This window comes from Polistes dominula, unplaced genomic scaffold (genome assembly GCF_049000335.1).
Source record: "Polistes dominula isolate Pdom_NZ unplaced genomic scaffold, Pdom_raw_medaka contig_20, whole genome shotgun sequence".
NCBI classification, from domain to species: domain Eukaryota; kingdom Metazoa; phylum Arthropoda; class Insecta; order Hymenoptera; family Vespidae; genus Polistes; species Polistes dominula.
The window spans coordinates 4302774-4330130 of record NW_028301147.1 but is presented as its reverse complement, the minus strand read 5'-3'; the positions used below and the strand labels follow the sequence as shown (position 1 = coordinate 4330130).

The window sequence follows — 27357 nt, the reverse complement described above, 5'->3', positions numbered from 1 at the left end:
CCGCCTTCATCGTCGTTCCTTCGATATATTTTTGGTTGTTGTTATTATTATTATTATTATTATTTATTATTATTATTATTATTATTATTATCATCAGAACCAATCACTTTTTCAATCATCGCCATTTATCCTAGCTCAAACTCTTGCTAATTGTTCACCAACGATTGGCACGAGTTTCATGCGCTCACCGATTTTTCAAATTTATTCGCCATATTTCGAATTAATTATTTATTCGATAATCTTTTTTTTTCATTTTTTTTTTAGCACGTTCGATATTTTCTATCATATTGCGATTGCGATTGCGATTATATTTTTCTAATAATTATTATTATTATTTATTGGCGTTAATTTTGATATTATTTTCAATCGTTATCTTTATGAATTATTGTTATTGACGTTGTTATTGCTATTATTATTATCATTATTATTATTATTGTTATTATTGTTATTATTATTCTTGTTCTTCTTCTAATTATTATTGTCATTATTATTACGATTATCATTGTTCTGAACGTAATAACGAAGAAGGAGTGGACAATGCTTTATCGCGTAAATTCGAATTTAATGAAAGAAAAATATTATTAAAATATAAATTATTTATGATATTTATTTTCTGTTTTGCGCTATATTCTTCGGTTGAGCTTGTGAAGATGCTTATTAGCGATATTACCGCTTAAATCAAAATTAGCATGGCTGTGTCCACACCTTCTCGATCATATTATTATATTTGCTATATTGTTATTCTCACTTATTGTATGCGCGTGAAACGCAATGATCACGATAGACGATCTTTTTTTCTTATCTTCAATTTTTAATGTATCAAAAAGATCATTTTGAAATGTTTTATTCCATAATCCTTGGAAAAGATCGGGCGTCGTGATTACGCGTGTCAAAATTTTCATTGTACATATATATATTGTATATATATGCGTTTATATTTTTCTTTATTATTATTATTATTATTATTATTATTATTATAATTATTATTATTATTATTATTATTATTATTATTATTATTATTCGTTCTATTTCTACACCATGATACGTAAATACTTATCTCGATGATTACTCTTGTTTAATTATTATTTATTTAATTCTTATTATTATTTAAATATGTTTATGATTTTTAATATTATTTTATTATTCTTATTATAGCAATATTGTTATGATTATGATTATGATTATTATTATTATTATTATTATTATTATTATTGCAATATAGCCGTAGATATCGAAAAGCGTTATTATTTATGCGCTGACACGCAAAAATTTCAATCGCCTTGTTATCATTTTTCTACATATGTATGTACATTGTATATACATATATATATATATACATTTATATACTTCTATTTTTTTTTAAATTTTTGACTGTGATTATTTCGAGTGAAAAAGAAATTTGTCAGAAAAATAACAATAACAAAAAGTAATCTTGAAATAATCACAGTTTTTTTGAAATTTGAGCATTTTTAGAAAATTAATACTGCTATTAGTTAAATAGGAAAATTATTGAGAAATTGAAAAGAAACGTTTTGTTTCCTCTTCTCAGGTGGATCTCCACGAGGCGAACAAGAAACTAAAAGCTGGAGCCGCGAAAGCTGGCGCCGATTCTAGCCAAGAGAAGAAACAATTGGAAGAACAGAAACGTCAGATGGAGGAACAGAGGAGACAAGTGGAGGAACGAGCCAAATCCATAGAACAAAAAGCTAGAACGATAGAAGAGAAGGAGAGGACGCTCCAAGGTCTCGACCAAGATTTGAAAAAACGTAAAGCGAAAATGGATCAGTTGGAACAACAATTACAAAGGGTAAAAATTCATTCTAACACTCAAAAGTTTCAATTACTAAAATTATTCCATAATTTTTGATAGAATAAAGCAAAAATTTTATGAATTCTATTGGTTATTATATTTAGGGACAAATTTGTCTTTTTAACTATGTAGAATTTAAAGAAATTCGATGTCTTATCAATTTGATTCTTTCTGTCAACCTATAAAATGATAGTCAATCAATAAATTTCAGTACAAATTAAGAACTCTTTAGCTAACGTAACCTATTTTGTTATTTTCACGGTAAATTTTTTTAATTTTTATATATAATATATTAATAATAATTATTATTATTATAATTTTTCGATGTAAATTAATTTGATATAATTTTTAACCCTTTGACTGCCACTCCGAAATTATATGTTTTACCCAGGACGCCAGGGCATTATTTTTATTATTCAAAGAATATAATGGCAAAATAATAATATAAATTGATGTTAATAAAAAATTTTAATTGTTTAATAGGGCACTTTTTATTTCAAAGTATCTTCTATATATTGGCCATATTCAAATACACTAACTTTTAATTTTCATTTAGTTTTTACAATTATAAAAGGTTCATACGCTCCAGTCACCAATGATTACCATGACGTCTCAAGAGAAACCATGACCGGTCATATATGACTAACATAGCAGTCAAAGTGTTAATTAGAAGCCAATAATTTGCGCTATATTTTAGAACAAATGAAATACTTGACAGGTGTCGATATGTTTAACGATTTAAAAAAAAAAATAATTTTACAGAGCGGTGGGTCACCGGATAAGAGATTGGCGGAAATGCAAAAATCATTGGAAGCTGCCGAAAAAGAATTGGAAAAGGCAAAGGAAGCGTCCGAGAGAAGCACAGCGGAAACTGAAAGGCTGTTGCAACTCGTACAAATGACGCAGGAAGAACAAAACACGAAGGAGAAGAAAATCAGAGAACTTCAAGAGTAAGTAACAATTTATTTATAAATATATTACGATTGATTGTAATAGAATTTAATTTTTAATTGATTCAATTTCAATTAAAAAATTCTTTCTTTTTTTTCTTGTTTTGTTTCTTTTTTTTTTTTTTTTTAATTATTCAGTGCACTCAAAGCCGCACAAGCCAAGTTGAAACAAGCTGCAACTGCACAGCAACAAGAGGTCAGTATAATTTTATATTTTAATTACTAATAATCAATTATATCTAACTAATATCTTCATAATTCTAATAACAACAATTTCATTCTCAAATTTCCACGCTGCCTTTGGATTTGCAACAATGGCGTTCGTATTTTTAAACCTTTTCACGCTATCCCGGCTTATCGCATAAATTTTCTCACGCTTTGTGATTGTTCCTTGTAAAAAAAAAAATAACACCATTGATAATAAAAAATATCATAAAAATAAAGGCGGGACCCGCCGGATTCCTAAAAAGCTTCTTCTAAGGTCGATTTTCGTTGGGAACGCCTTCTCCGTTCTTTTTAGTACAATTTGCATTAAAAGCAAACTTTACGATTATAATATACGATTATAAAATAATATTAAACATAATGAAATACTAATAATAATAATAATAAAATTAATAATAATAATATTAAAAATAATAATATAAACCATAATAACAATAAAAATAATAATAATAATAATAAATAAATAAATTATAAATAATATAATAATAATTAATAATTTTAAAAAATATCAACAATAATAATAACGAACGAAGTGAAGATCGCTATAAAACAAAATTACGGTCGACATGGAGAAAATACACATACATATTATACATGCATACATACGTCAAGATTTATATATATGTGTGTGCGCGTAGTACATATATATATATATATATATATATATATATATATATATATATATATATATATATATATTATGTGTATAAATATTTTACGTAATGCTGCGACCATTGTTAACATATTTAATAACGTATATAGCAAAGAAAGATGATGACGATAATAACAATAATATTTAAAGTATACGTATATAAATAATATAAATAATATAAATAATAATGCGATATAGAAAACGGGAGGAGCCGACGGCTAAAACAATAATATTTCATTATTATTATTATTATTATTATTATTATTATTATTATTATTATTATTATTATTAATATTAATATTATTATTTTGAGAGAAGAAAAACGAAATATTACGTTTATGTACATATTCGCATACATACGAAACCAAAATGTGACCATGACAAGATTAAAAAAAGATACAAAAAATTAGAAAAAAAACAGAAGATATCTGAATGTGTGTATTTACGAGTTTACCATCGAAATATATATAAATATACGCACGTTTATAAATTTACACATACATACATACATATATATGTATGTATATATATGTAAATGTAAATGAAAATAGAGACAGAAGCAGAATATGCAAGATTTTGAAAAAAGATAGAAAAACATAATAAAAAAGAGAAATTTAAATCGAGAAAGAACTTCAAACGGATTTGTTTTCGATTTAACAAAAATCGTTGGACAAACAGAGTTAAACCGATAAAAAATATTTAAAGATGAATAAATGAATAACACAATGAGAATGGAAATAAAAAATGAACCGAAAAAATTAATAATAAAGTAATTAATAAAAAAAGAAATTACATTTCGTTTATGTCGACTGACGAGGCATGAGAAGACGCACAAACGAAGAAGAAGCAAATATAAAATAAATGGAAACCGAAGAAAATAAGAAGAAAAAAAAAATAAACCCACACACAAAAGAATGTTTCGATATCTATCCGTAATTTTTCCAATAATTGTTCAACAAACAAAAAAAACGAAAAACATATTGAATATTATCTAAAAATTTCGCCTAATTTTTCCATACGTTTGTTTCTTCCACTTCTTCTATTTCTTCTACTTTGAATGAATTCTCTTCTAAACCACCCCCACCCCTCTCCCTCTGCAAACTCGCGCTTAAGTTACCTGTCTGTCATGCAAACCCTTTCGTGGCAATCTTCTTCGCACTTGGTCCATGTCGCAAAAAAAAAACGCCTGCAGGATTCCTTGGACGAATTGAAAGGTGTTATGGACAAAAGATCTCGTATAAATGACGATTGGAAGAACGAGATGAAAAATCTTAGCGGTAACAGGACTATGACTAAGGATGACGAGGAAAAGGACGAGATTGTGTCGTGTAAAAAAGATTTGGAGGATAAAAATCGCAGAATCATGGAACTCGAAGAGGAAATGTGTTCGATGAAAAATCTTCTTGAAAATTCGAAAGAAATTCAACAAGTTAAATTTGTTAACACGAAAGACAACAACGACGAGTCTTGGAAAAAGGAGGTTGAAGCTAAGAATCGTAGGATCGTTGAATTGGAACAAGTTATGGCATCATTGGAAAATTTCTTGAAGGAACATACCGATACCGAAGGTATCAGAGAACTCGAGGCCATTGTAGAAAGGAAAAATATGAGAATCGACGAACTCGAGGATACCGTTGCCGAGTTCGAAGATTTTCTTAAAGAAAATCCTGATGTCAAAGAATTACACGATTTACGCCGACAAGTTAAAGTTTCTGATAGAAGGATTCAAGAATTAGAAGATTGGATACGTAGAAATGATGAAACTACTACCGAAGGTGGAATTAATCGTGCTAGAATCATGGAACTCGAGGAAATGGTCACTCATTTGGAGGATTATGTTAAGAAACATAACGTTGATGTACTCAAACAGAAACTTCAAGATCGGGAATGTAGAATCGAACAACTTCAATCTCGCGTCAATACTTTGGAAAAGGAATTGATCAAATTCGAACAGAATCTCGAATGTAAGCAACAATATTTTTTAAAACAAATATATTTTTATTATATTAAAGGTAACAAAAGAAAGTTCGTGCCGTTTTTAGATTTATCTCGAACATTGATTAATAATGGCACAAACTATCTTAGTTACCAACCTTAATTGTAAGTTGATTTATTTTAACAAATAAACATTGATATCGACAGTTCATAAGACATCCTTGGAGAGTACGAAGTGTCACTTGAAGGATTCAGCCAATGATCCAATAGTTTCCAACAACGATACTCGTGTGAAAGAACTCGAAAGATTGGTATCGGAAAAAAATGTAAAAATTGATGAATTAGAGGAACGAATCGTCGAGTCAAAAGATCAAATAACCGAGATGCAAAAAGAGATGGCCAGATTGGAAAGAGAATTGAGCGAATACGAGGCGGAAGATATTGGCGTGCTTAAAGAAGAGATAAGAGTAAGGGACGAAAGGATTTTACAATTGGAAGACGAAATCGATTCCCTTGAAAGGGCTTTTAACGAGGGAGTCGATCTCGAACAGATTGAAGAGCTTATGAACGTTATTAGTAAAAAACAGGACAAGGAACGTCAGTTTGAAAAGGATATTGAATGTAAAAAAAATCGAATCGAGGAACTTAGCGAGGCTCTTCGTGAAAGTGTCGTTATTGCCACTGACGGGGAGAAAAGACTTCAACGAGAGGAAAAGTTGAAAAAGAATGCCCTCGAAAGAGTAAGTTAAAAATTCACATTTCATTAATTAACTTGTCAAATAATAAAGAAAAGAAAAGTACGAACATTTAATCGACGATTCGTTGACACTTTTGTCCAAAAGTTATATTATATTCATTTTTCTTTTACAAACTTTTAGATTAACTTTTTAGACTTCAAACTTTATTGCAATTTTATAATTTGACAAAAAGATTAACTTTAAATTAGTTTTGAAAATGAATAATAATTTTTTTATAAACGTCACTTAGGAATTTTGGACTGAATATTTGATGGATTGTATTTAATTATAAATTATGATTTTATTAAAGGTTGCAAAACTCGAGCAAAGAATAGCTTCGATGCAAACAGCATCAGCTTTGAAATGTCCTACGTGCAGACCACTGCTTTCTAAGCTTCAAACTTCCGAAAAAATGCTTCAACGTTTGACCGAAGAAAGATGCTCTCAATTGGAAGATCTTCATCAAATGAAGTATGTACAATTTTATTCGTACAAATTTAAAAAAAATAATAACACATAAATAAAATAAAAATATAAATAAAAATTATCTTTACAGACGAGAAGCATTGAAAGCAGCTGTTTCAGAAAAGGACGCACACTTGGCATTGCTCGAACTTTCGGGTATAAAAACAGCTTTGCAGGCCGATCAAGCTGACAAATTAAAAGCTGAAAGAAAGAAATTACTTGACAGGCTGAAAAAAGAAGTACATATTATATTAGAATATTATTTATGAACTTTAAAAATATTTATTTATAATTGTTCAATACAATAAATGAAGTTATATTCATGAACCCCCTTCTTCATTGGGGGTTTGCCCGATATAAGGAGGGTTACCTAATTTCACATAGGAAATATTTTCATAAAAAATTCATTTATATGCTTTTAACATGAAATGAAATATTTCAGGATGAAAGAAGTATTGAAATGTCTTTAGAAACGAGCTCATTGGATTCGGATACAACCATACAAGCATTTGCAGAAATACTCGAAACATCTGAGGACGAGGACAATAAGGATACGGTTGATGATAACGAAGATCCTGTCGACAAGGCGAGTTCTCATAAATCAGAGATCACCACTACCAACGGCGACAGCTGCAACCATGCGTAAGTTAAAGAGAAAAGTAATTAAAATATTAAATCGTTTAATTAGTTTTTTCTTTTGTTTGTTTTACAGTACAATAATCACGAATAAATTTTATAAAGAGAACAGAAGAGAAAAAAACAAGTTTTTGTTAAATTGTTAATTGAATTTAAACTTTAAAAATAATACAAGAATAATAAAAGAAACTATTGAATTATTTTAACTTATAATTTTTTGTTTATTTGTTTATTTTTGCAGTACGACGGATTCTAGAGAAAGAGAGTGAGTGCACAAGTAGTATCAGCAGCTAATAACCAAAACAAAATCAACATACATCACCACCCCAACAAGGAAATAATACCAGATAAGTAAACGGAGATGATTCTACGATATTTCAGTGTAGAGAAACAAAACCAACCAACAAAACAAACCAAAAAAAAAAAAAGAGAAAAAAAATTACTAAGATTGTTCCTTTCGTTTCTTCGATGTTGTCATGTGCACCCACACGCAATCGTAGAAGCAGATTTAGAAAGTATATTTAGAATTGTAGAAAAAAAAAACAGAGAGCAAAAGAGAGAAAGAAAGAAAGAAAGAGAGAAAGAGAGATAGAGAGCGAGAATGAAAGAAAGGGAGAAAGAGAGAGAGAGAGAGAGAGAGAGAGAGAGATGGTGAGAGAAAGTTTGAGAAAGAGTGAGAGAGTGTGAAAGAAAACATAAAAAAAAAAACAACAATAAACGGAAACGAAATGAAAGGAAATAGTCTAGTGTGACACAAAGTAATATTTAATATTTAACTACAATAACAACGACAACATCAACAACAAACCAACAACAACAACAGACAACAACTCCTAATCTAATCTCGTCGTAGTCGTCATATTAATCATCATTCATCAATCGCAATGATCATCGTCATCATCATCATCATCATCATCATCATCATCATCATCATCATCATTATCTTCATCATCGTCATATTTAAAGTATCATCTATACATCTCCTCGTTAAAATATCATTTTTGCGCGAACAACAAAAAATAAAATCATTTTAATTGTTCGCGCAAAAAACGTTTTCTCGTGATAAGGATTAATTAAAGTAAAATTTAATTAATCCTTATATTATAACGATAGAATTTCGGTTCGGAATGACTTTTTTTTTTAAGTGTTCATCGATATGGAATACTCAAGGTGTTCACGATTTATTTTCATTAAAAAAAAACTAAAACGGCCTATCGTCGAGACGTGCGTCATCCTTGTTAACGCGGGTTTCTTAAATCTTAATTGGAATTATTATTCTTTTTTTTTCTTTAATTAGTTTTTATTCTCATTTTACTTTTTTTTTATTTTTTTTTTTTTTTGCAATAGGAATCTTGGAAAAAATTGAAGAGAAATTTGTTTATAGCAAGAAATAAGAAATAGAGAAAGAGAGAGAGAGAAAGAGAGACGATAATTGCGAAAAAGTATATGTTTTCTAACGATGTTAACGATTAATTATTATAATTAATATCGCGAGAAAATAAAAAGAAAAAAAATTAGATAGAGAAAGCTGATAAGAATTTTATTTTGCTGCTGTTTATTTTTTTACTTTTCCTCTATTTGTTCACGTGATTTTATTTTTGTTTTCTTTTGGATTTCTTGTCACGGGTCCAAAAATGATCTTCGTTGTATAACTATTAGGTATTATATAAATAGTTACGAATAAAGAGGAGTCCGAGAGTGAAAAAAGTAAAAACAAAAAAAAAAGTAAATATTAGGTGGTACGGAAAGTCGTTTCGTTTTTCTTTTGTAAAAATGAAGATAATTTTTGCTTCGAGGTTAATCCTAAATCTTTCAAGTGGTCATAAATAGTTGAATTTGATAAATTTAACCTCTCATCGATCTCATGTGTTACTATTTATCGGTTTGCATCAACTAATGCCATTGTTGCGTCAACAAAAAACGAAACGACTTTCCGGACTACCTAATAGAATCGATGACAGTAAAAAAATGACGAGATATTATCATAAGTAATATTTTTAAAACAAAAGTTAAATAAATATTGGAAAATAACGAGAGAGAGAGAGAGAGAGAGAGTGAGAGAGAGAGAGAAGGCATTTTATTTTAATAATCAAAAATAGCGGCAAATGACATTTGATTTATTTTCGAGAAAATTTTTTATTGTTTTATATTTTTGTTTTTTTTTCAAAACTACAATAATTGCAAACTTTCGTGAACATACTGATCGTGGATCAATTGGAATGCTATAAAATAAAAAACAAAATTATAATAACAATAATAATAATAATAATAATAATAATAATAATAATAATAATAAAATAAAAGTGTAAAAAGAAAAAGAAAATTTATTTTCTAACATTAAAAAAATGTGCGATAGGATCTCTCGGAACTCTCACTTATGTAAATTCGTTTTAAATCTTATACCTATTTTCCCATCAAAATTATCAGTATATAAACTCTATAACATAAATAAAAAAAAAATATATACATATATAGTGGATCAAATAAGTATTGGCACACCACAATTTTTGTAAATATCTTTAATTATTGAAAAATATTGCTGACACCATGTATGTCACTTTATGTCTTTTAATGTACACTAGTTGTATACTAAAGTATATTACTTAATAATAATAATAGCAAAAATTATAAAAAAAGAAATAACAAAAATTTTATAGTAAAAAAAGTATTGGCATTGTAACCTCTCTAATCGTAGATTTTCAGTTTCTCTTTTTCAGACATTTCTTATACCATTTCTAAGAACACAAATGTAAATTAATATATATTTTCTTGACTTCTGCGTTCGATACAAGTAATTAGTTTAAATATTTATTCCACAAAGGGAAAATGGTTGGAAAGACAAAAGAACAGTCGACTGTGGTGCGAAATGAAATTATTTTTCTTCGTAAAAGAGGCGACAGTCATTGCCAAATTGGAAAAACTTTGAAAATTAGTTTTTTGAGAAACTGAAAATCTACGATTAGAGAGGTTACTGTACCAATACTTTTTTTACTATAAAATTTTTGTTATTTCTTTTTTTATAATTTTTGCTATTATTATTATTAAGTAATATACTTTAGTATACAACTAGTGTACATTAAAAGACATAAAGTGACATACATGGTGTCAGCAATATTTTTCAATAATTAAAGATATTTACAAAAATTGTGGTGTGCTAATACTTATTTGATCCACTACATATATATATATATATATACACACACGAAGTATCTCAAGGAAGTACGACGCGCGAGATTATTCGAACTCACTAATTAACACTTTAATGGCCGCTCATACAACATGTGTGTGATAGCCGGAACATTGGCTGTTATTTTATTTATAACGATATATATATATATTTAAAATTATATATAAAATTAAATTTGTTGTTTTTTGTTTTATGTTAATTTTTTCGTGAATGACAATAAAGATTTTTTTCAATTAATTCTTGAGAAATATTACCGGGCCCCTGACGACATTTGACTGCGTACACGTGTGGCCGTTAAAGTGTTAATTATGTTCCTTGGAAAAAAATTAATTTATGATAAAAAAAAAATTAACCATTTTAATTTATCAACTTTAAAAATTTTTATAAATTACACACTATTCTATTCTTAATAGAAAAAAAACGTGAAAACGATGAAAGATATACATTTCATGAGTTTCATTCGTGCGATTCGAATTTTCCGCGTGATTGTCCTTTCGAATGAACTGAATATAAAATTACGAAGGATATTCAAATTTCTCGAATAAATTAGAACACAACGAGAACGACGAATAAGTACTATGTAATTTTTCAAACGATCATACGCGATCGAATTTACGAAATAATAAAAAGAACATAAATCCTCGTGATCGTTGTTGGTTGTCATTGTAAAAAAAAAACAGAAAAAGAAAAACAAAAGAATATAGAAGTCATTGAAATGCCGTTGTAAAATTGTCGGTAGATTTAAAGGAATTACGATAAAATTTATTATTATTATTATTATTATTATTATTATTATTATTATTATATTATTATTAAATTATATGATTACTTTTCATTATCTTTACTTTTATTATCATTCTTATTCTTATTAATATTATCAATTTTATTTTTGTTACTATTACTATTGTAAAATATACATAAGCTCGTATATAAAAAAGAAAATGAAGAAAAGGAAGAAAAACAAGAGAAAAAATAAAATCTGAACAGAGATAATGAATCTTTCGATCATTTGATCATACATCTCGCTGACTAATTAATACAAAATGTATACCTAAGCTTATAAGCGTGTTATGTCCCCCATTACCGAAAATATAAGCTTAATCAATAACAAAACAACAGAGATAAAGATAAAGAAGAAAAGAAAGAATAAAAAGAAACAAAACAGAAATAATGTTGAAAGTGTAAAATTTTATCGTTAATTATCGTTCAAATATTTAAGGATGAATAATAAAAAAGTATATACATATATATATATGTATACATACAAAAGAAAATCGATAAAAGCTATTCGTAAATATTCACTCGCGATTTCTACGTTTATCTATTTTTTATTTTATAATTATTTAAAAAACAAAATATCATTCGATTTGTGACCAAACTTTCATCCTCGCTGACGTATCTTTCCGATTATTAAAAAAAGAAAAAAGAAAAAAAATAAGAGAAGAAGAAAATCGGCCTTCTCGTCGTATAATAAATAATTAAATATTAAATATTAATTAATTAAACATATATATATATATATATATATATATATATATGTATATACGCGCGAGACGATATAGTTATTATATTATTTATTTGCAAAAATTTAAATAAACGTTTTAATATCCTTCTCCTCTTCGTTTGGACGGAGAAAACCCACATAACGAGCTTCGATTATAAAACAAATATTCGAATTCGATAAATATCAATCGCGTTGTTTAACGGTGTAACATAATTCCATATACATAAATACATAAAATAAATACACAAGATATCATATATATATTACTGTTCCACAAATATAATATAATATAATATGTATATCGCATCGTTTGATCGAGATCGAAAGAGATAACCGCCCGATGTTTTTCTAAGTTATTAACAATTTTCAAACGAGGTTTTTTTTTCCTCTCAAAAAAATATCTGTACACTAAAAAAATCAAGAAGAAAAATGCAGACGTACGAAATACAGAGAAAGAAAAAGATTATTAATGTATAATATCAAAAAAATACGAATGTGTTTTCGTTGATAAGTTTTGAGCATCAAAAAAAAAAATAAACCTGATATTCTTTTTTTTTTATTTCAATAAAAATTTATTTTGATTTAATAATAATAGTAGTTTCTATTTTAAGCTCATAACTTTTCAACTCATCTACGTATTACCGTAAATGATTGCGAGTGAGAAAAAAAGAAAGAAAGTAAAAGAAAAAATAAAGTTAGCGTACTACAGTCATATCAAACGTATATCATCGTGTTACGTCACATATATAATAAATAAATAAATAAATATATATATATATATATATATATATATATATATACTACACGCACGTGCACACACATATCTGTGTACGTCTATATAAAAATATATGTATGAACTTATATACATATACATATAAATAACTTAACAGTTAAAAGAAATAATATGAATTATTATTATTATTATTATTATTAATTATTATTATTAATTATTATCGTTACAAAAGAATGATTGTTGTTTAAAATTTGCGCTATACGATCGGTGGTCGTCTTCCACCCGGTCGTTCGTGAATGAAACTTCCGAGCATTATATATATAAATATACATATATACATAATACATAAATGCATACGTGCATATTGACAGATAATATATATATATAAATCATAAAGACGGTGAACTTACCACGACAAATCAAGACCGACGATCATCACACAACGACGACACGATTATAAAAAAAATTAAAAGCATTCGTTAGATCCACTTATTACACTCGTTAGATCGATTGTTCATTATATCGATTGTTCGTTAGATCATTCTTAGCAGACTCTCTCTATAACAATAATATCAACTTATACATATATACTATATATATATACATATTACATTGAAGTAACACGTATTTCAATGATTACAATTTTTACGTCGCTTTTATCATTTATTTTACAAATTTAATCCGCAGTTAAAATAATATTAAATTAGATCATCTCAAAAAGTTGTTTACTTTACTTTTTTTTTCTTATTGCAAATTTTACATGCACAATATTATTTTTATTCTCCAAATTAGTTAACTAAATTATATAGGAAAGATTATTAAATTAAATGAATCGTATAATAATATTCAATAAAATATTTCATTAATGTCGTGCACGTAAAATTTACTAACAATAAGAAAAAAAAAAAGAAACTTTTGAGACGATCTAATAATTTAATATAATAAATTACGGAGCAGGGGTGGGACGGGGGGTGGGTATTATCGTAATTAGATTTATATCGTGGCGCCAATGTTTGTTCTTTCCTTACTCGCGTAGAACGATAGCGAATACTTTTTATTGACTTTACAGAACTTTATCGAGACTGTTACAAAGAAAGATAGATGAAAAAATAGAGAGGGAGAGAGAGAAAAAGATAAAAAAAAAGAGAAAGAAAGAGAGAGAAGGGGATACCGAAAAAGAAAAAGAAAATAAAATAAAAATGATACTAGAGAGAATGATACAATGAAAGAAAGAAATAGAAAATATGACCCCTTATCGAACGTTGTAAATGTTTCTCATATCTCGAATCGATTTTATTATTATTATTATTATTATTATATATATATATATATATATATAAATAATATATAAATGTGTATAAAAAAAAAAAACAAACAAAATGAAAGCCACGGTGCTGCTTTCCCACGAACGACCTCGATGGAAGATGACGAATCAAATATGTTAATGAGAAATGAATAGTAGGTGTGATTGTTAATAAAAAGTATATGTATAGGAAAATGACCGAATAAGAAAGAGAGAAAGAAATGGAATGATTGATAAGATAGAAAGAGAATGAAAGAGATGATGTACTAGAGGCCGTCTCGATATTATTTTTCGACACGACTGTTTAGTATCTACGATAAAAAAACAAACAAACAAACGTTTTTATGTGAATATTGTAAGAAATATGTCGCAATTGCATCAGTTCGTAAAACATGTGTTGGATACATAGCTTAATGTAAAAGAAAATTATATTAAAAAATTAGATAAATACAAGAGTAAATTGAAAATGTAAATGAATTTTAATTGGACGTTGAAAATTTTTTAAAACAGAATGGGCCCCGTATCCTCACGTGACTGCAATGCCGTTGCGACGTGACTACGCATCCCGTCGCCTTTTTTATTCTCCAATTTCTACGTGTTTTAAACGCTAAGTATATAATTCAACAAGAAAACTAATAAATTATGACAGAAGGATAGAAAAAGTAAAAGTTTAAAAATAATTAAAATAATCAAAGAGCAGAGAGAGAGAGAGAGAAAAAGTGAGAAAAAAAAGTATCATCGTACATTACATGCATATAGTTTATCGTTATTATTATTATTATTATTATTATTATTATTATTATTATTATTATTATGATTATTATTATTATTATTATTAATATAAAATATTAAAATATAAAACAAAAAAAAGGAATAACGCAATACAATTTTCAATCGCGTGTATATATATTTAAGCGAATGATAATAATAATATCTTCGTGGTGATGTGCATATATTAAACAAATGTCGAAGGATGACACGTGCGCATGTGAGAGTGTGTGTGAGAGAGTAAGAGAGAGATTGATTCATTGTGAATGAAAGAAAAATGGAATAATTAATATGAAGGCAAGAATTATTGAAAAGATAAAGAAAGATGAATATAAAAAGTAAGAAGATTTAAATGTTACATTCATCGGGTCGTGTTTTTTCGCCTAGTTACTTGCGACGCTTAAATTGAGCTCATCTACGCGTGGGTGTGCAGAATAAAAAAAGAAAAGAATAGAAAAAAAATAAAAAGAGTAGGAATGACGGTCGATCCTAGATCATCGAGATTTTCGCGAAAAATTTAATTTAAAGGCAAAATAAAATATAAAAAATTCCATCGAAGTGAAAATCTCGAACACAACGATCGGATGGCTTTAAAAAAAAAAAAGAAATTACGAAAGGATGGAAAGCGCAGAACGGGGCTATGAAGTAGGTTTAATCGAGTTTAAGCTTAAGAAAAAAAAAATGAATAAGCTATATTAAAATGAAAAGATAAAAAAAAATGATATTTACAAAAAAAAAGATAAAATAAAATAAAATAAAAACGAAAAAAGAGTTCATTGAAGTAAGTACTACATTGTTGCAAACTGCCATGCTGTGTGCCATTATAATAATGAGTCACGTTTGTCGTAAAGAAGTAAGAGAGAGAAAAAAAAGTGTAGAAAAAGAAAAATATTATTCCCCCCAAAAAAAGGTGAAAAATGAAAAAGATGAAAAGTGAAGAGAAAAGGAAAACAAAAAAAGGAAAACACGAAAGAAAAGAACGATAAAAAAAATTATCGTTAAAAGAAAAATAAAATATAATAATAAAAATGTTTTGATGAAAATAATTGCGCGTGTTCTCGTCTGTCTGATTATATTACAAATAAATTAAAAATTATCGTTCTCTTTCAAACAAAAATTTACATCTCGCTTTAAAAAACGAATAACAAAATGAATTTTAGAAAAGAGAGATTGAGAGAGAGAGAGAGAGAGAGAGAGAGAGAGCGAGAGCAGAGAGAATAAAAATAATAATAATAATTAAATAAAATAAACAAAGGACAAACTATACACTCGCATACATATTAAAAATACATCATGTTGTCTTCGCTTGAAGAAAAAATAAGCAAGCGAGCAAACGAGCGAGCGTACGAATGGATGCGATAGGTTTATCTTCGTGTTGATTTGTAATTTGTCAATTTTTTTGAAAATTATGCATTTTTAAAATTATTTTTTATTATTCGAATGAAAAATCTTTGGTGCTAAATGAAATGAAATTAAAAAAACAAACAAAAAGGAATGAAAGAAAGAAAGAGTGAACAAAATAAAATTAAATAAAATTAATAAATAAATAAATAAGAAAGTAAAATGGGATAAATAAATAATAATAAAAAGTCGAAGTTTTCCATTCACGACTCGCTCGTTTTCGCCCGTGCGTCAAATAATTTTCCGTGTGCTCGCAACGCGCATTTAAAAATCATCATGTATGTATTTAAACTACAAATGTTTAAACGAAAAATAAAATAACAGTGAACACTCCGAGAGAAAGCCACTGTATATAATATAAGGAATAATAATAATAATAATAAATATGTATAAAAAAATATGTTGTACGTTATAAAATAAGCGTGTGAAGAGGCGTAAGCGCACGGTTATGATTAACCGAGAAACATTTTTTTTCTGTTTTGTCTAACAAAGCGAAAAGAAAAATTACAAAACCAAAAAAAAACGAATCTTCGACCATTAATGCGGGCGAATATCCTTCGCAAAATATTATGAGAAAGAATGAAGAGATTATTATTGCGAGATTTTCGTCCCTGTACACTCCAGAATAAAAATTAAAATAAAAAGTAATAATAATACTAATAATAATATTAATAATAATAATAATAATAATAATGATAATAAAACAGGACAGGAAAAAATGGTATTATCTTCAAACTATACGTGTATATATATGCACACATCATATTTTCATATAAATATATGTATATGTATGTATGTGTGCACGTATATATACGTGTATACATGAATGTATTGTTGAAAGAAGGAAATAAATTCTGATTAGTGCGCAGGAACGAATTTCTGTGAGTCGTGGACTTTCGTAAATTATATCGCGACGTCTTTTACGATAGAGATTATAATCTAATTTGTTAGTAGAGATAGAAAAAAAAAGCATGAGAGTGAGAGAAGAAAGCGTGTGTGTGCGAGAGTGTGTGTGTGTGAAAGCGTAAAAATGAAATAGAGAGAGAAAATGAAAACGAAAGAAAAAGAGAGACAGCAGACGATATGGGGAAATAAATAAAAATAAATAAATAATAATTAAAGATAACAAGAAAAAAAAAAGAAAATAAAAGTGAAATAAGAGAGAATAAGAAAAGAGGAAAAGAAAAAAAATGAAAAAAATTAAATATAAACCAAAGAGAGAAGACGTCGACCCGTCATAATAGATTCAAGCACAATAAGGACTAGTAGGGCCAGGCACAATAAAATTCGGCCGTCACGTTGTAGGCAGCGATCTGTTAGAGTGACAAGTCATATTAAGTATCTATATATAGCGAGACTATTAAATAAACACATATTGTCTATTGTCCGACGAGTGTATTCATTGTTGACGCTAAACTCGTTCTCCTATCCGAACCTTTTTCTGGTAAAATCAGATGGTCAAATAAAACAAAAAGTTCATCTATAAATTATCATTATTATTTTATTTATTCGTCAAAATCCCAACTAAAAATTATGACAGTGTTGACTTTAAATAATTTGGAAAAGTTTCTATTATAATAAAAACATTACAATTATTTATTTATTTATATATATTATTGAATAAATCATAAAATAAATTATTATCTTTTCTTTTTTTTCAACTCAGCACAATGTTGTAATTGTTGGTATAATTTTAAACCCTTTATTTCAATCCTATTTTTTTTTTTTGATAAGAAATATTTGAAAGATTTGTACGAAGATCTCTATGAAGTTAGACGTAAAATAGTATTCATATCGAGTGTAGTACGCGTGTAGTTTAATGTTAATATTTTCATAATAATTTTTCGATCGATTATGGTCATTAGGATTGTTATATTTAAGTATAATATAAAATGATGGATGATCAGTTTAATGTATTTTATACGGGTTCTGTTCAAAGTGGTATATATCATAAAAATAAAGAGTTTTATTTTATAATGATTGATTAATTAGAGAGGTTAATTATATTTATATTTAAATTTATGTTTAAAGATTCTAAAGAAAAATCAGTCATAGATAACAATAACATAGTTCTAAAGATAGAAAATCACACGAGAATTTATGCATCTATGTGTCCTGATGAGATTCTTGACGATTATGACAATTATGAAATAAGAAAATATTTGACAACCCTAATGCTCGGTGATATATCAGGTAGATAAATACAAATTAGTTAACAATTTATGATTTTACTAATGTAAATAAACTTGATTACGTTTTCGTGTAGGATTTACTGATTTTGCTGAAAAATATACTAGAACAGGTAAAGGTGGTGCATCGAAATTAACAGAGATATTGAACAGTTACATCGGTGCAATGGTTCAAGAAATTTTATCGCATAACGGTGATTTATTAAAATTTTCTGGTGATGCATTTATCGTTATGTGGAAACTTAAAAAGAATGCTAACATGCGTGATTTAGCAACTATGGCAATTCAAACAGCATGCATTATACAGAAACATTTTGGGGCTTATGAAACTGACGTTGGTATCACTCTAAAAGGTTTCAATATTCAATTTTTTATTTCTACAAACAATAAGTCATATCTTTTCTTAAAATTAGCGTTTTTAAAATTTTATGATATTATTAATATATTTTTAAACAGTTAAACTAGCAATAGCATCTGGTAAAACATATTTCACGTGTATCGGTGATCCTAAAAAAATGTCGCATTACATAATTATTGGTAAACCTGTTTGGGAAGTTAAAAATGCTGAACGACTCTGCAAGTATATAACAAATAACACTAATTCACAAATGGTCCGATAATTATGACAATGATATACTATATTTTTCAACTTTAATCCACTGTCATAATTATTGATATAAATGATTATCAGAATCGAATAAATATTAATTTAAAATATTTATTTAGAGGTGGTGACATTTTAGTAGCACTCAGCGCCTGGCAATGGGTAAATCCAATCGAATACATTTATGAAACACTTCCGGATGGTTTGCATACACTTATTATAGCTTGTTCTACAATGTGGTATACTTTGAAAAGCACTTATACGTATGACGATGGTAAAATTATTACCAAGCAATCACTTACGTTTTATGTATACAAATAATTAAAAAAAAATAAATAAACTTGGAACTCGAAACTTCACAGATATTAACGAAAAAGAAACGTCTTCTAAGGAATCATCAACCGTGTTTATAGAAAAATTGGTAACGAATAGTACAACAGTGTTAATGAATCTTTCAGGCTCTTTAATGTACTCTAAAAATATGGAAATAATTGACTTTAGTTGTTAGTAAAATAATTATACCTTACACACGTTATTAATATCAAATTCGTAATAAGGATGAATGATTTATTATTTTGTTTTCAGTACGACCAAAAATAATAAAAGTATCGAAAGCACAATTGAAGGATGCTTTGAGAAGTTACATGTTAAAACCGGTAATACGTTCAGTTGAAATGGACGAACCGTTAGAATATTTAACAGAAATGAGACAAGTTGTTATAGTATTTGTTAATGCGGTTACTAGTGAAATGAAAAAAAGACAATTTATCAAATTGGTCGACGCAGCTTATAAACTAGTTTGCAGGTATTCCTTTTACAGAATCCTCAATTATTTGTAATTTATTATTTCAATAAAAATTATAGATTGATTTTTTGATAATACGATGATATATGATGTAGGATAGTTGATAGGATGCAAGGATGTGTCAACAAAACGTCGCTCTTTGATAAGGATCTGACATTTCTTTGTATTTTTGGTTTACGAGGTGACAAACATGAACTTGAATCACAAATAGGTTTAAAATGTGCATACAGATTACGAATAGGTCTGAAAGAGTTAGCATGCATTACTAGCGTTACCGTTGGCGTTACAACTGGGATGACATATTGTGGGGTTGTTGGTCATATTTTGAGAAGAGAGTACACGGTTATTGGAATGACAGTAAATAAGGCAGCACGACTTATGATGGGTTACAATAACAAGGTTAAATTTCTAGAACTAGTTCTAAATAAATTAGACATTTGTAAAAACGTTGATTTAAGGGTAACTCAAAAACTCGGTTTCAAATCAATCCGATAACTCAACATTTTCACGAATCCTACAACATTAATATCCAATTTCCTGTTTACACAATTTTTATTATATTCAATTAAAAATAAATTGGATAGGTTATCTGTGATAGAGAAAGTTTTCTTCATTCACGATTAGAAGTTAGCCATTTCAAATTACAAGAACCGAAATATTTTAAAGGAATAACCGATGTTGGTCCAGTCTACGAGTTTGAAGAACAAGTCAGGTAAAATTAAACATATTCAATTTTTATTTAACATTTAGTTTCATTTAGTTAAATAAATAATCAATTTTAGATATAAAGTATCGGAATTGGTTTGGAATAAATATCCTTTGCTAGGTAGGGATAATGAAATGAACTTTTTTCGACACTTGTTAGCCAATTTGGTGGAGTATCTTCACTTTGGAAATGATTCACCTAATAAACCACAGTATAATACGTTAATTATAAGGTTTGTGTTATAAAATAAAAACTCACACTTTAAAAAATTGATGTTATAATAGACTATAATTATTTGATTACAGAGGAGAGCCTAGGATAGGAAAAACAAGATTGTTAGACGAAATGGTATTGAACATACCAAGTGGTATCCCATTGAATTACATTTCCCTTGTTTCAACAGATATACAGGTTGACCATACAATTTTCTTTCCCTTTTTGATAATATATCTGAAAATAAAAAAAGGTATAAAAATAAGGGAACATCTTTTCAGAACAGAATCCGTACACCTTAGTTCATCTAATATTTTCCTTACCATTAAAATTCTCATTAACGTCAACGCCAAAGGATCGAGAAGAGAAATTAATTCGTTTATTAGGCAACGTACGTTATCCTGAATATCTCTGTGCTTTGAATCAAGTCTTCAACGTTTCTTTCCCAATGACCAAACAATACAGATCATTTATGGAATTAGAAAAACAAAAAATACTTGAACAACTCTTGATAAACTTAACGAAAAAATGTTTTCCCAAATTTTGGGTCATTATCATTGATGATTTTGAATACGCCGATAAAGAGTCCTTGAACTTTTTTGATATTTTTGTTAAAACCAATATGTTTTTGTTCATCATTAGCGTTGGTGGAAAAGTTGGTGCCGAATATAGGCATCATACATTACTGGAAAGAGCATATGTATGTTAAATGTTGTTAACAATTAAATATCATTTAATTTATAAATGAAAATTTGACAATTTACATTTGGTATTTTTTTTTTGTTTGATTACAAAATGATAGGTCATGGAACTCCAAGGTATCGACAAATGGTATCACATTGGTATTGTTTGTCAAGTACTCAATGTAATTGGCATATCTCCAGAACTGGAGAAGTAAGTTAATTATTTTAATTAAATTATCAAAAATATTAAATTTTATATGAATGAAAATTATTTGATAAATTTAGATTAATTCAAAATCGAAGTTTAGGAAATCCAGGTTGGATAGAAAGTTATTTGATGACCCTAATGCAAAGTGGTAATTTAGCAATCATAACAGTTACCAGAAGAGAAGCTGAAACTATGGGATATGTTTTACCCAATGTAAAAATGTTAAAAAGGTGAAATACTATTTTATAAAAATATTGCTAAAAATTAATAGACTTTAATTTCTTTTTATTATGAACATACAACACAGACATACTTTGAATAATATATTTAAAAATACTGGTCCTGTTCGAGAAGATAGGTGGGAAATGTACGAAACGAGTTATACGGTTAGCATATTTTATTTATTTTTTTTAATAAATATTCTTAATTATCACGTTAATTTTATTTAATTATTTATCTTTAGAGTAACGTAAATCTATCTAGTAATGAAATGCTTCATCAATCTGATACTGATTTGTCTAAACACGAAGAGATAAGTGTAGCTTTTTCGAAAACACTAGACTCTTTCTCGATCAAAAATACAAATATTGACATGACAATGGACGGTATAAAATAAATTTTATTTTTGTAGACATTTCTTGGGTTATTTTATACATACTGATTAATAACCAAGATTTATTTTCAGTTATAATTTTAAAATTATTCGATTCTTTAACACCTCTTGATCAATTTTTACTTAAATGTGCTTCTGTACTTGGTATATTTGTTAATCGAAAAATGTTGGAAAGTATAACTGAAATATCCAAAAAAGACACGGCAGTAGGTAAGAACAAATTATTGTATAAATTTAACAGTCAAATGTATATTTATTTAATTAATTTTTTTGATATTAGCGATTCGTAAGCTTTTTGAAATTCGAATTTTCGAATGTGGAATGGGAGATTTTAGTAAAAACGTTGGCCCTATTATTTACTACAGAAATATACGTAATCATGTTGGTGATATTGGTGTTAAATGTAGGTGTATTAACCTCGTAATTCCAGGTATTCTTTTTTTCTTATATTTCACAATTTTTTTTTGTTTTTATTTTTCATTTAAATTTAGAATTGTCGGATTCTAATTGTAATTTAGAATTGTAATTTAGAAGAATTGTCGAATATGCCAAAATATGCATCATGCGGTCTTATGCGTTTCAAGATGGCGTTATTTCGAGACACCACATATGGGTAAACAATATGTTTTTAAGAAATCAAACTATTTAGAATTAAAAACTGTAGAAAAAAAATAATTTTCATCGAAGATTACTCACGGAGAATCAAAAAATCGAGTTGCACAACAAAGCACTAAAATTTCTACAACACAATACCAGACGTTGCGAGGCTTGTGGCAAAGGACATTTCACCAATTTATTAGATATAAACATTTTTAGCGAAGTTGAAGGAGTACCAATACATTGGGAATATCCATTGAATTTAAAACGACAACTCCATAACGTTAATTCTCGGATATTACCCAGAATAAAAAGTAATGCAATCAAATAAAATAAATGTGATAATAAAACCAATACATAATCAATGATTAAATATTTTTAGGCGTTTTATCTAATAAGAATAGTTTATCTTATCTAAATGTTTTCAAGAAACCAGAAAGAAAACCGGCACGTACTTTTTCCAATCTTGATTTTACTAATTGTCAATGTAATCTGATATTATTAACAGTTTACACGCAAATGGTTGAACATTGTTATGGAATCGGTAAATTAAAACTAAGAATAAACAATAATAATTAATGAACAAATTGAAATGAATCGTTGTTGATTTTTTTTTTTGTTTTAGGTAAGAATGATAAAACTTTAATCGCCATATTGGGATACGCTGAGATTTGTATAGAAAATCAAAATATTCCTCAAGCAAGGAAATTGTTGGACGAAGCTGATAAGATACTTCAACAGGTAGAAATTTTTTCGTCATATACCAGAATATTAAGAAACAAAATATATAGAAGAAATGTGATTTCCTGTTCAGATGTTCGACCCAAACAAAAATGAAGTGATTAGATTCCTTTACCTCACAGCAAAGATTCAAACTTTGCAAGGTAAATGTTACTTCAATTATGGCCATACTTCTGAAGCTGAAAAAAGCTTAAACAAAGCTATGAAAACATTAGGCTACAATTTTCCACGTATGAATGTAACAACTCATTTAAAAACAGCGTTCCAATTGAAGAAACTGAAATTATTATTATTCTGTCCAAGAAAACGAAAAAGTAATATCGAGAATGACGATGACGTCAGGAAATACGCTAATCAGTTGGCATACTGTTTGGCTCAAATGTTTCAAGTTTACAAGGTAAAAAAATATAAAAAAATATATTATGAATGCATGCAAAGTTAATCAAAGTTAACCCTTTGAACTCGTATATCACGTTGAAGGTAACATAATACTAATTTACTCTAAAACTCGTATGTGAAATTATTTTAATTCATTTACCTAAAAATAAATACAAATTGACACGCAACAATATTGAAAATAAATCGAGTTCAACGAGTTGAAAATGAATTACTTTGTTTCAAAACATTTTAAACAGTAGTTAGAGATTTTTACTTTTAGAAATTTAAAAGAAAAATAATTATCTTACAAAAAGTTAATTAATTTTTAAAACAATCAAGGAAAATTTGATCCATCAACCTATATTTTCTAATTGCAATTTGATTAGGCTAAAGGTATGAAAAAACAGGCTAGATTAGCAGCAATATGGGCACTGAACACGGCACGACCCAACAACGATTTTTTCATACTTTCCACGTGTTACACCAACATGCTAATTACTGCTCACGTTTATCGCATAAAGTACATACACACACATGAACTCAAATAAGAAAAATCTTTAACAAAATTTTCTAAAAATAAAAATATACAAATAATTATTTAGGAACATAATTATATCTTTGGAGAAGGAGAGCATTGATTTATGTAACGAAGAAACGAGAATAATCGAGTACCAACATCTTAAAGTCATAGTTGAACTTTATGCAGGTATTTTTTTTTCACGTTGGATCAGAGGACAAATTAAAAAAGCTCTGGATATTGGCTTTATTGTCATGAAATTAGCAAAAAGCATTGATTTAACTTATATTCAGTGCATAGTTTTACCACAACTCGTTCATCTATTAATGATTTCTTGCCGACATTCCGAAGTGGTTTCAATATTACGAGACTTAGGTGATTGTTATCAGTTATGACATTAATTTTCTCTAATTTCATTTTTTTCTATCGAAAATTATATTACTTTAAGTTTATAGAATTTATATCGAAAAACAACATAGACAAATCCGGTCGTACGTGGTATTACGCAATGTGCGCAGATGTACAATTGGATGTAGGATTTACGATTCTTTCTTATGAAAATTGCAAAAAATATTACTTAAAAGAAGGTGAAAGCATGTTTAGTTTACGAAATCCAGAAGCTGAAAGACGATATTTTACATCCATGTGGTTATGGTATAAATATTTCATTTCATATGCAATACATTGATTTTATTTATGAATAATTTGATTTTTAATTGTTTAATAATTTTATTTAGGTGTGTTAGAAACCAAGAATGGGAAGCATCTAACATATGGATGAAAACAAATTTTAAAATAAACACAAGTGATGAAGACATAGTTGCAGCTACTATAACAGATTTAAAAAAACTCGAAGGGTTACTTATTTCTTACGGTTTGTTCTTAGTTTTTTGGTTGATTTAGACGAAAAGAATAAAAAAGAAAAGTTATGTTTTTATATCTATTTAGTTTATTATGTTAACAAACGTGACGTCAAAGCAATACATATTATGGCGGATATCAAAGTTTCTTTTAAAAATGTTAAAAAGATGATAAGCATCGTGAAAATTGCTATACCAAGGTAATAAAAAAAAATAAAAAAAGATTGAAAGATATCTGCATAATGGTCACAAATTAATTTTAATAAATTAATATTCACATTAATGTTTCTTCAATCTTATTCAGATACGTATTTATAAAAGCTTACTATCACATGGTCCGAGGTCACAAAAGAAAAGCTATAAAAATTCTGCAAAAGACAAAAAAGATATCTAACAAAATGGAAAATAAAATGATTTATAAATGGGCAATGCACTGTAAACAAGTTAGTCTGATCTTTTTTACACCTAATTCAATAAACTATTAGAAATGATTAAGTTGATTTTTTGTGAATTTTTTATTTAGGCCTGGGAAGGAAAAATGTCTTCGATACAACAAGATTTATGGAAATTACAGTCAACGATTTTTTCATCTTCTACTTGGGACGAAATTAATACAAATAATTCTGAAATCATTTTTTATACTTTGCCAATACCAAACTATGTGCGTTAAATCTTACATTTTCTTTTATTAACATAAGATCATTTAATGAAATATATTTTACTATAAAAAATAATTAAAACTAATATCTATGGTATTATTATATTATTTATATGAATTTAAAAATCTTCAAATACTATAAAATTTTTAAACAGAATAGATTCCTATTTTACCAATCATTTGTAAAATATATTCAGGTCTCATCTATCGTCGATAAAATAGAGATTCTATTATATCACAATTTCCCAAATACAATTTTAAACAGCATTTTTAAAGATGATCTTCATCAAATAAAATAACTTTTATTAAAATTATTTATAGTATCATTTTAAAAACAAATACCCACACAATATATTTTTATTTACCATCCATTAAAAATTGTATATATTTATTTATAACTTTAAATGTGCATATGTTGTATGTTTCATCACAAATAAAATAAAAACAAATGACTAACTAGTTTGATACACAGAAAATTTCACTAAATTCAACATGGCTTGGAACAAAATTATTTAAAATATAAAAAAAAATAAATATCTCTTTTGACAACTAAATTTTAATTTATCAAATACCTACACTTTATTACCACCAATATGTCGTAAGCATAGAATATTATACTTTATATTAAAATGCATTTGGATGGGATTTAAACTATGATTATTATAATTATTATTATTAGGTATATTCCTTGCTACCTTTCAAACTGCTATCCAAATTGCAAACCAATATGTCCCACACCCTGTATACGACCCTGCTATACATGTCCTATAAGGGTAAGATTTTTTCATTCAATATAAATATTAAACTAAAATTGACCTGGTATCCATCATTCTTCTTAGAATATTGTAATTATACTTGTAAAATATGCAGGTTTGTTCACCACCACCTTGCTCTGCACCAGTATTATGTAGTCCACCTATGATATCAAGCTTTTCTTGCAGTCCTTGCAATCCTTGTGTACCAAAATGCTACAGAATTACATGCTATCCACCTTGCAGTACTTATAATTACTTTTTTCCAAATAGAAATTTATTTCTTTTAAAACTTTATTTGAATATAATTGATATATTTACTTCTTATTTCAGCTGTCAGAGTGTACAGATGTTAATACAATTTTTTCAGAAGAAATAGAAGTTTAACTTAATGCACTTGCACATAAAACATATTTGAAACTTTGAAAAAGCATTAGTTACCTATAAACAAAATACTGTATTCCATATAATCAATTGTAACTAACATTAACAATGGATAATAAGAAGAACAACAAAATTATTATTTG

General features: G+C 27.5%; 6 protein-coding genes across 11 annotated transcripts in view; all 6 read left to right on the top strand.

Annotated features, from left to right (window-relative positions):
* Positions 1–3586, top strand: part of brp (ELKS/RAB6-interacting/CAST family member bruchpilot) — a 71826-nt gene extending 68240 nt beyond the window's left edge. For all 6 annotated transcript variants that reach the window (XM_089177391.1, XM_089177392.1, XM_089177395.1 and 3 more), the window contains 4 exons: positions 1550–1807; positions 2573–2760; positions 2899–2956; positions 3205–3586. In XM_089177391.1, coding sequence (XP_089033517.1) covers positions 1550–1807; positions 2573–2760; positions 2899–2956; positions 3205–3240 — 540 coding nt within the window. In that variant the 3' untranslated portion in view covers positions 3241–3586. The remainder of the gene's footprint in view (positions 1–1549; positions 1808–2572; positions 2761–2898; positions 2957–3204) is intronic.
* A 1243-nt stretch (positions 3587–4829) lies between these two features.
* Positions 4830–17693, top strand: LOC149030925 (uncharacterized). Its single transcript, XM_089177405.1, has 6 exons — positions 4830–5601; positions 5780–6312; positions 6620–6780; positions 6866–7013; positions 7217–7416; positions 7652–17693. The coding sequence occupies exons 1-6, from the start codon at positions 4857–4859 to the stop codon at positions 7677–7679; spliced, it is 1815 nt and encodes a 604-aa protein (XP_089033531.1). The 5' UTR covers positions 4830–4856; the 3' UTR covers positions 7680–17693.
* Positions 17694–17917: 224 nt separating this feature from the next.
* Positions 17918–20413, top strand: LOC149030924 (adenylate cyclase type 10-like). Its single transcript, XM_089177417.1, has one exon. The coding sequence runs from the start codon at positions 20013–20015 to the stop codon at positions 20397–20399; it is 387 nt and encodes a 128-aa protein (XP_089033543.1). The 5' UTR covers positions 17918–20012; the 3' UTR covers positions 20400–20413.
* Positions 20414–21271: 858 nt separating this feature from the next.
* Positions 21272–22319, top strand: LOC149030923 (uncharacterized). The gene is made up of 4 exons (XM_089177412.1): positions 21272–21523; positions 21626–21717; positions 21792–21944; positions 22022–22319. The coding sequence occupies exons 1-4, from the start codon at positions 21272–21274 to the stop codon at positions 22161–22163; spliced, it is 639 nt and encodes a 212-aa protein (XP_089033538.1). The 3' UTR covers positions 22164–22319.
* Positions 22320–22345: 26 nt separating this feature from the next.
* LOC107074047 (adenylate cyclase type 10-like) lies at positions 22346–24776 on the top strand. The gene is made up of 6 exons (XM_089177409.1): positions 22346–22940; positions 23015–23238; positions 23307–23468; positions 23550–23665; positions 23739–24062; positions 24646–24776. The coding sequence occupies exons 1-6, from the start codon at positions 22873–22875 to the stop codon at positions 24679–24681; spliced, it is 930 nt and encodes a 309-aa protein (XP_089033535.1). The 5' UTR covers positions 22346–22872; the 3' UTR covers positions 24682–24776.
* A 29-nt stretch (positions 24777–24805) lies between these two features.
* On the top strand, positions 24806–27254 carry LOC149030922 (uncharacterized). Its single transcript, XM_089177411.1, has 6 exons — positions 24806–24935; positions 25016–25214; positions 25298–25434; positions 25509–25620; positions 25725–25863; positions 25944–27254. The coding sequence occupies exons 1-6, from the start codon at positions 24815–24817 to the stop codon at positions 26088–26090; spliced, it is 855 nt and encodes a 284-aa protein (XP_089033537.1). The 5' UTR covers positions 24806–24814; the 3' UTR covers positions 26091–27254.
* Positions 27255–27357: the final 103 nt, after the last annotated feature.

Excerpts from the sequence above, each read along its gene's own strand:
- LOC149030925 (XM_089177405.1), top strand. The coding sequence starts at position 4,857 with ATGGACAAAAGATCTCGTATAAATGACGATTGGAAGAACGAGATGAAA. Across the intron at positions 6,313-6,619 it reads AAAAGAATGCCCTCGAAAGA|GTTGCAAAACTCGAGCAAAG; the intron begins GTAAGTTAAAAA and ends ATTTTATTAAAG. Across the intron at positions 6,781-6,865 it reads GAAGATCTTCATCAAATGAA|ACGAGAAGCATTGAAAGCAG; the intron begins GTATGTACAATT and ends TTATCTTTACAG.
- LOC149030924 (XM_089177417.1), top strand. The coding sequence starts at position 20,013 with ATGCAAGGATGTGTCAACAAAACGTCGCTCTTTGATAAGGATCTGACA.
- LOC149030923 (XM_089177412.1), top strand. The coding sequence starts at position 21,272 with ATGACCAAACAATACAGATCATTTATGGAATTAGAAAAACAAAAAATA. Across the intron at positions 21,524-21,625 it reads CATTACTGGAAAGAGCATAT|GTCATGGAACTCCAAGGTAT; the intron begins GTATGTTAAATG and ends ACAAAATGATAG. Across the intron at positions 21,718-21,791 it reads ATATCTCCAGAACTGGAGAA|ATTAATTCAAAATCGAAGTT; the intron begins GTAAGTTAATTA and ends TGATAAATTTAG.
- LOC107074047 (XM_089177409.1), top strand. The coding sequence starts at position 22,873 with ATGCCAAAATATGCATCATGCGGTCTTATGCGTTTCAAGATGGCGTTA. Across the intron at positions 23,239-23,306 it reads GATATTACCCAGAATAAAAA|GCGTTTTATCTAATAAGAAT; the intron begins GTAATGCAATCA and ends AAATATTTTTAG. Across the intron at positions 23,469-23,549 it reads TGAACATTGTTATGGAATCG|GTAAGAATGATAAAACTTTA; the intron begins GTAAATTAAAAC and ends TTTTTGTTTTAG.
- LOC149030922 (XM_089177411.1), top strand. The coding sequence starts at position 24,815 with ATGAAATTAGCAAAAAGCATTGATTTAACTTATATTCAGTGCATAGTT. Across the intron at positions 24,936-25,015 it reads TTCAATATTACGAGACTTAG|AATTTATATCGAAAAACAAC; the intron begins GTGATTGTTATC and ends TTAAGTTTATAG. Across the intron at positions 25,435-25,508 it reads AGGGTTACTTATTTCTTACG|TTTATTATGTTAACAAACGT; the intron begins GTTTGTTCTTAG and ends ATATCTATTTAG.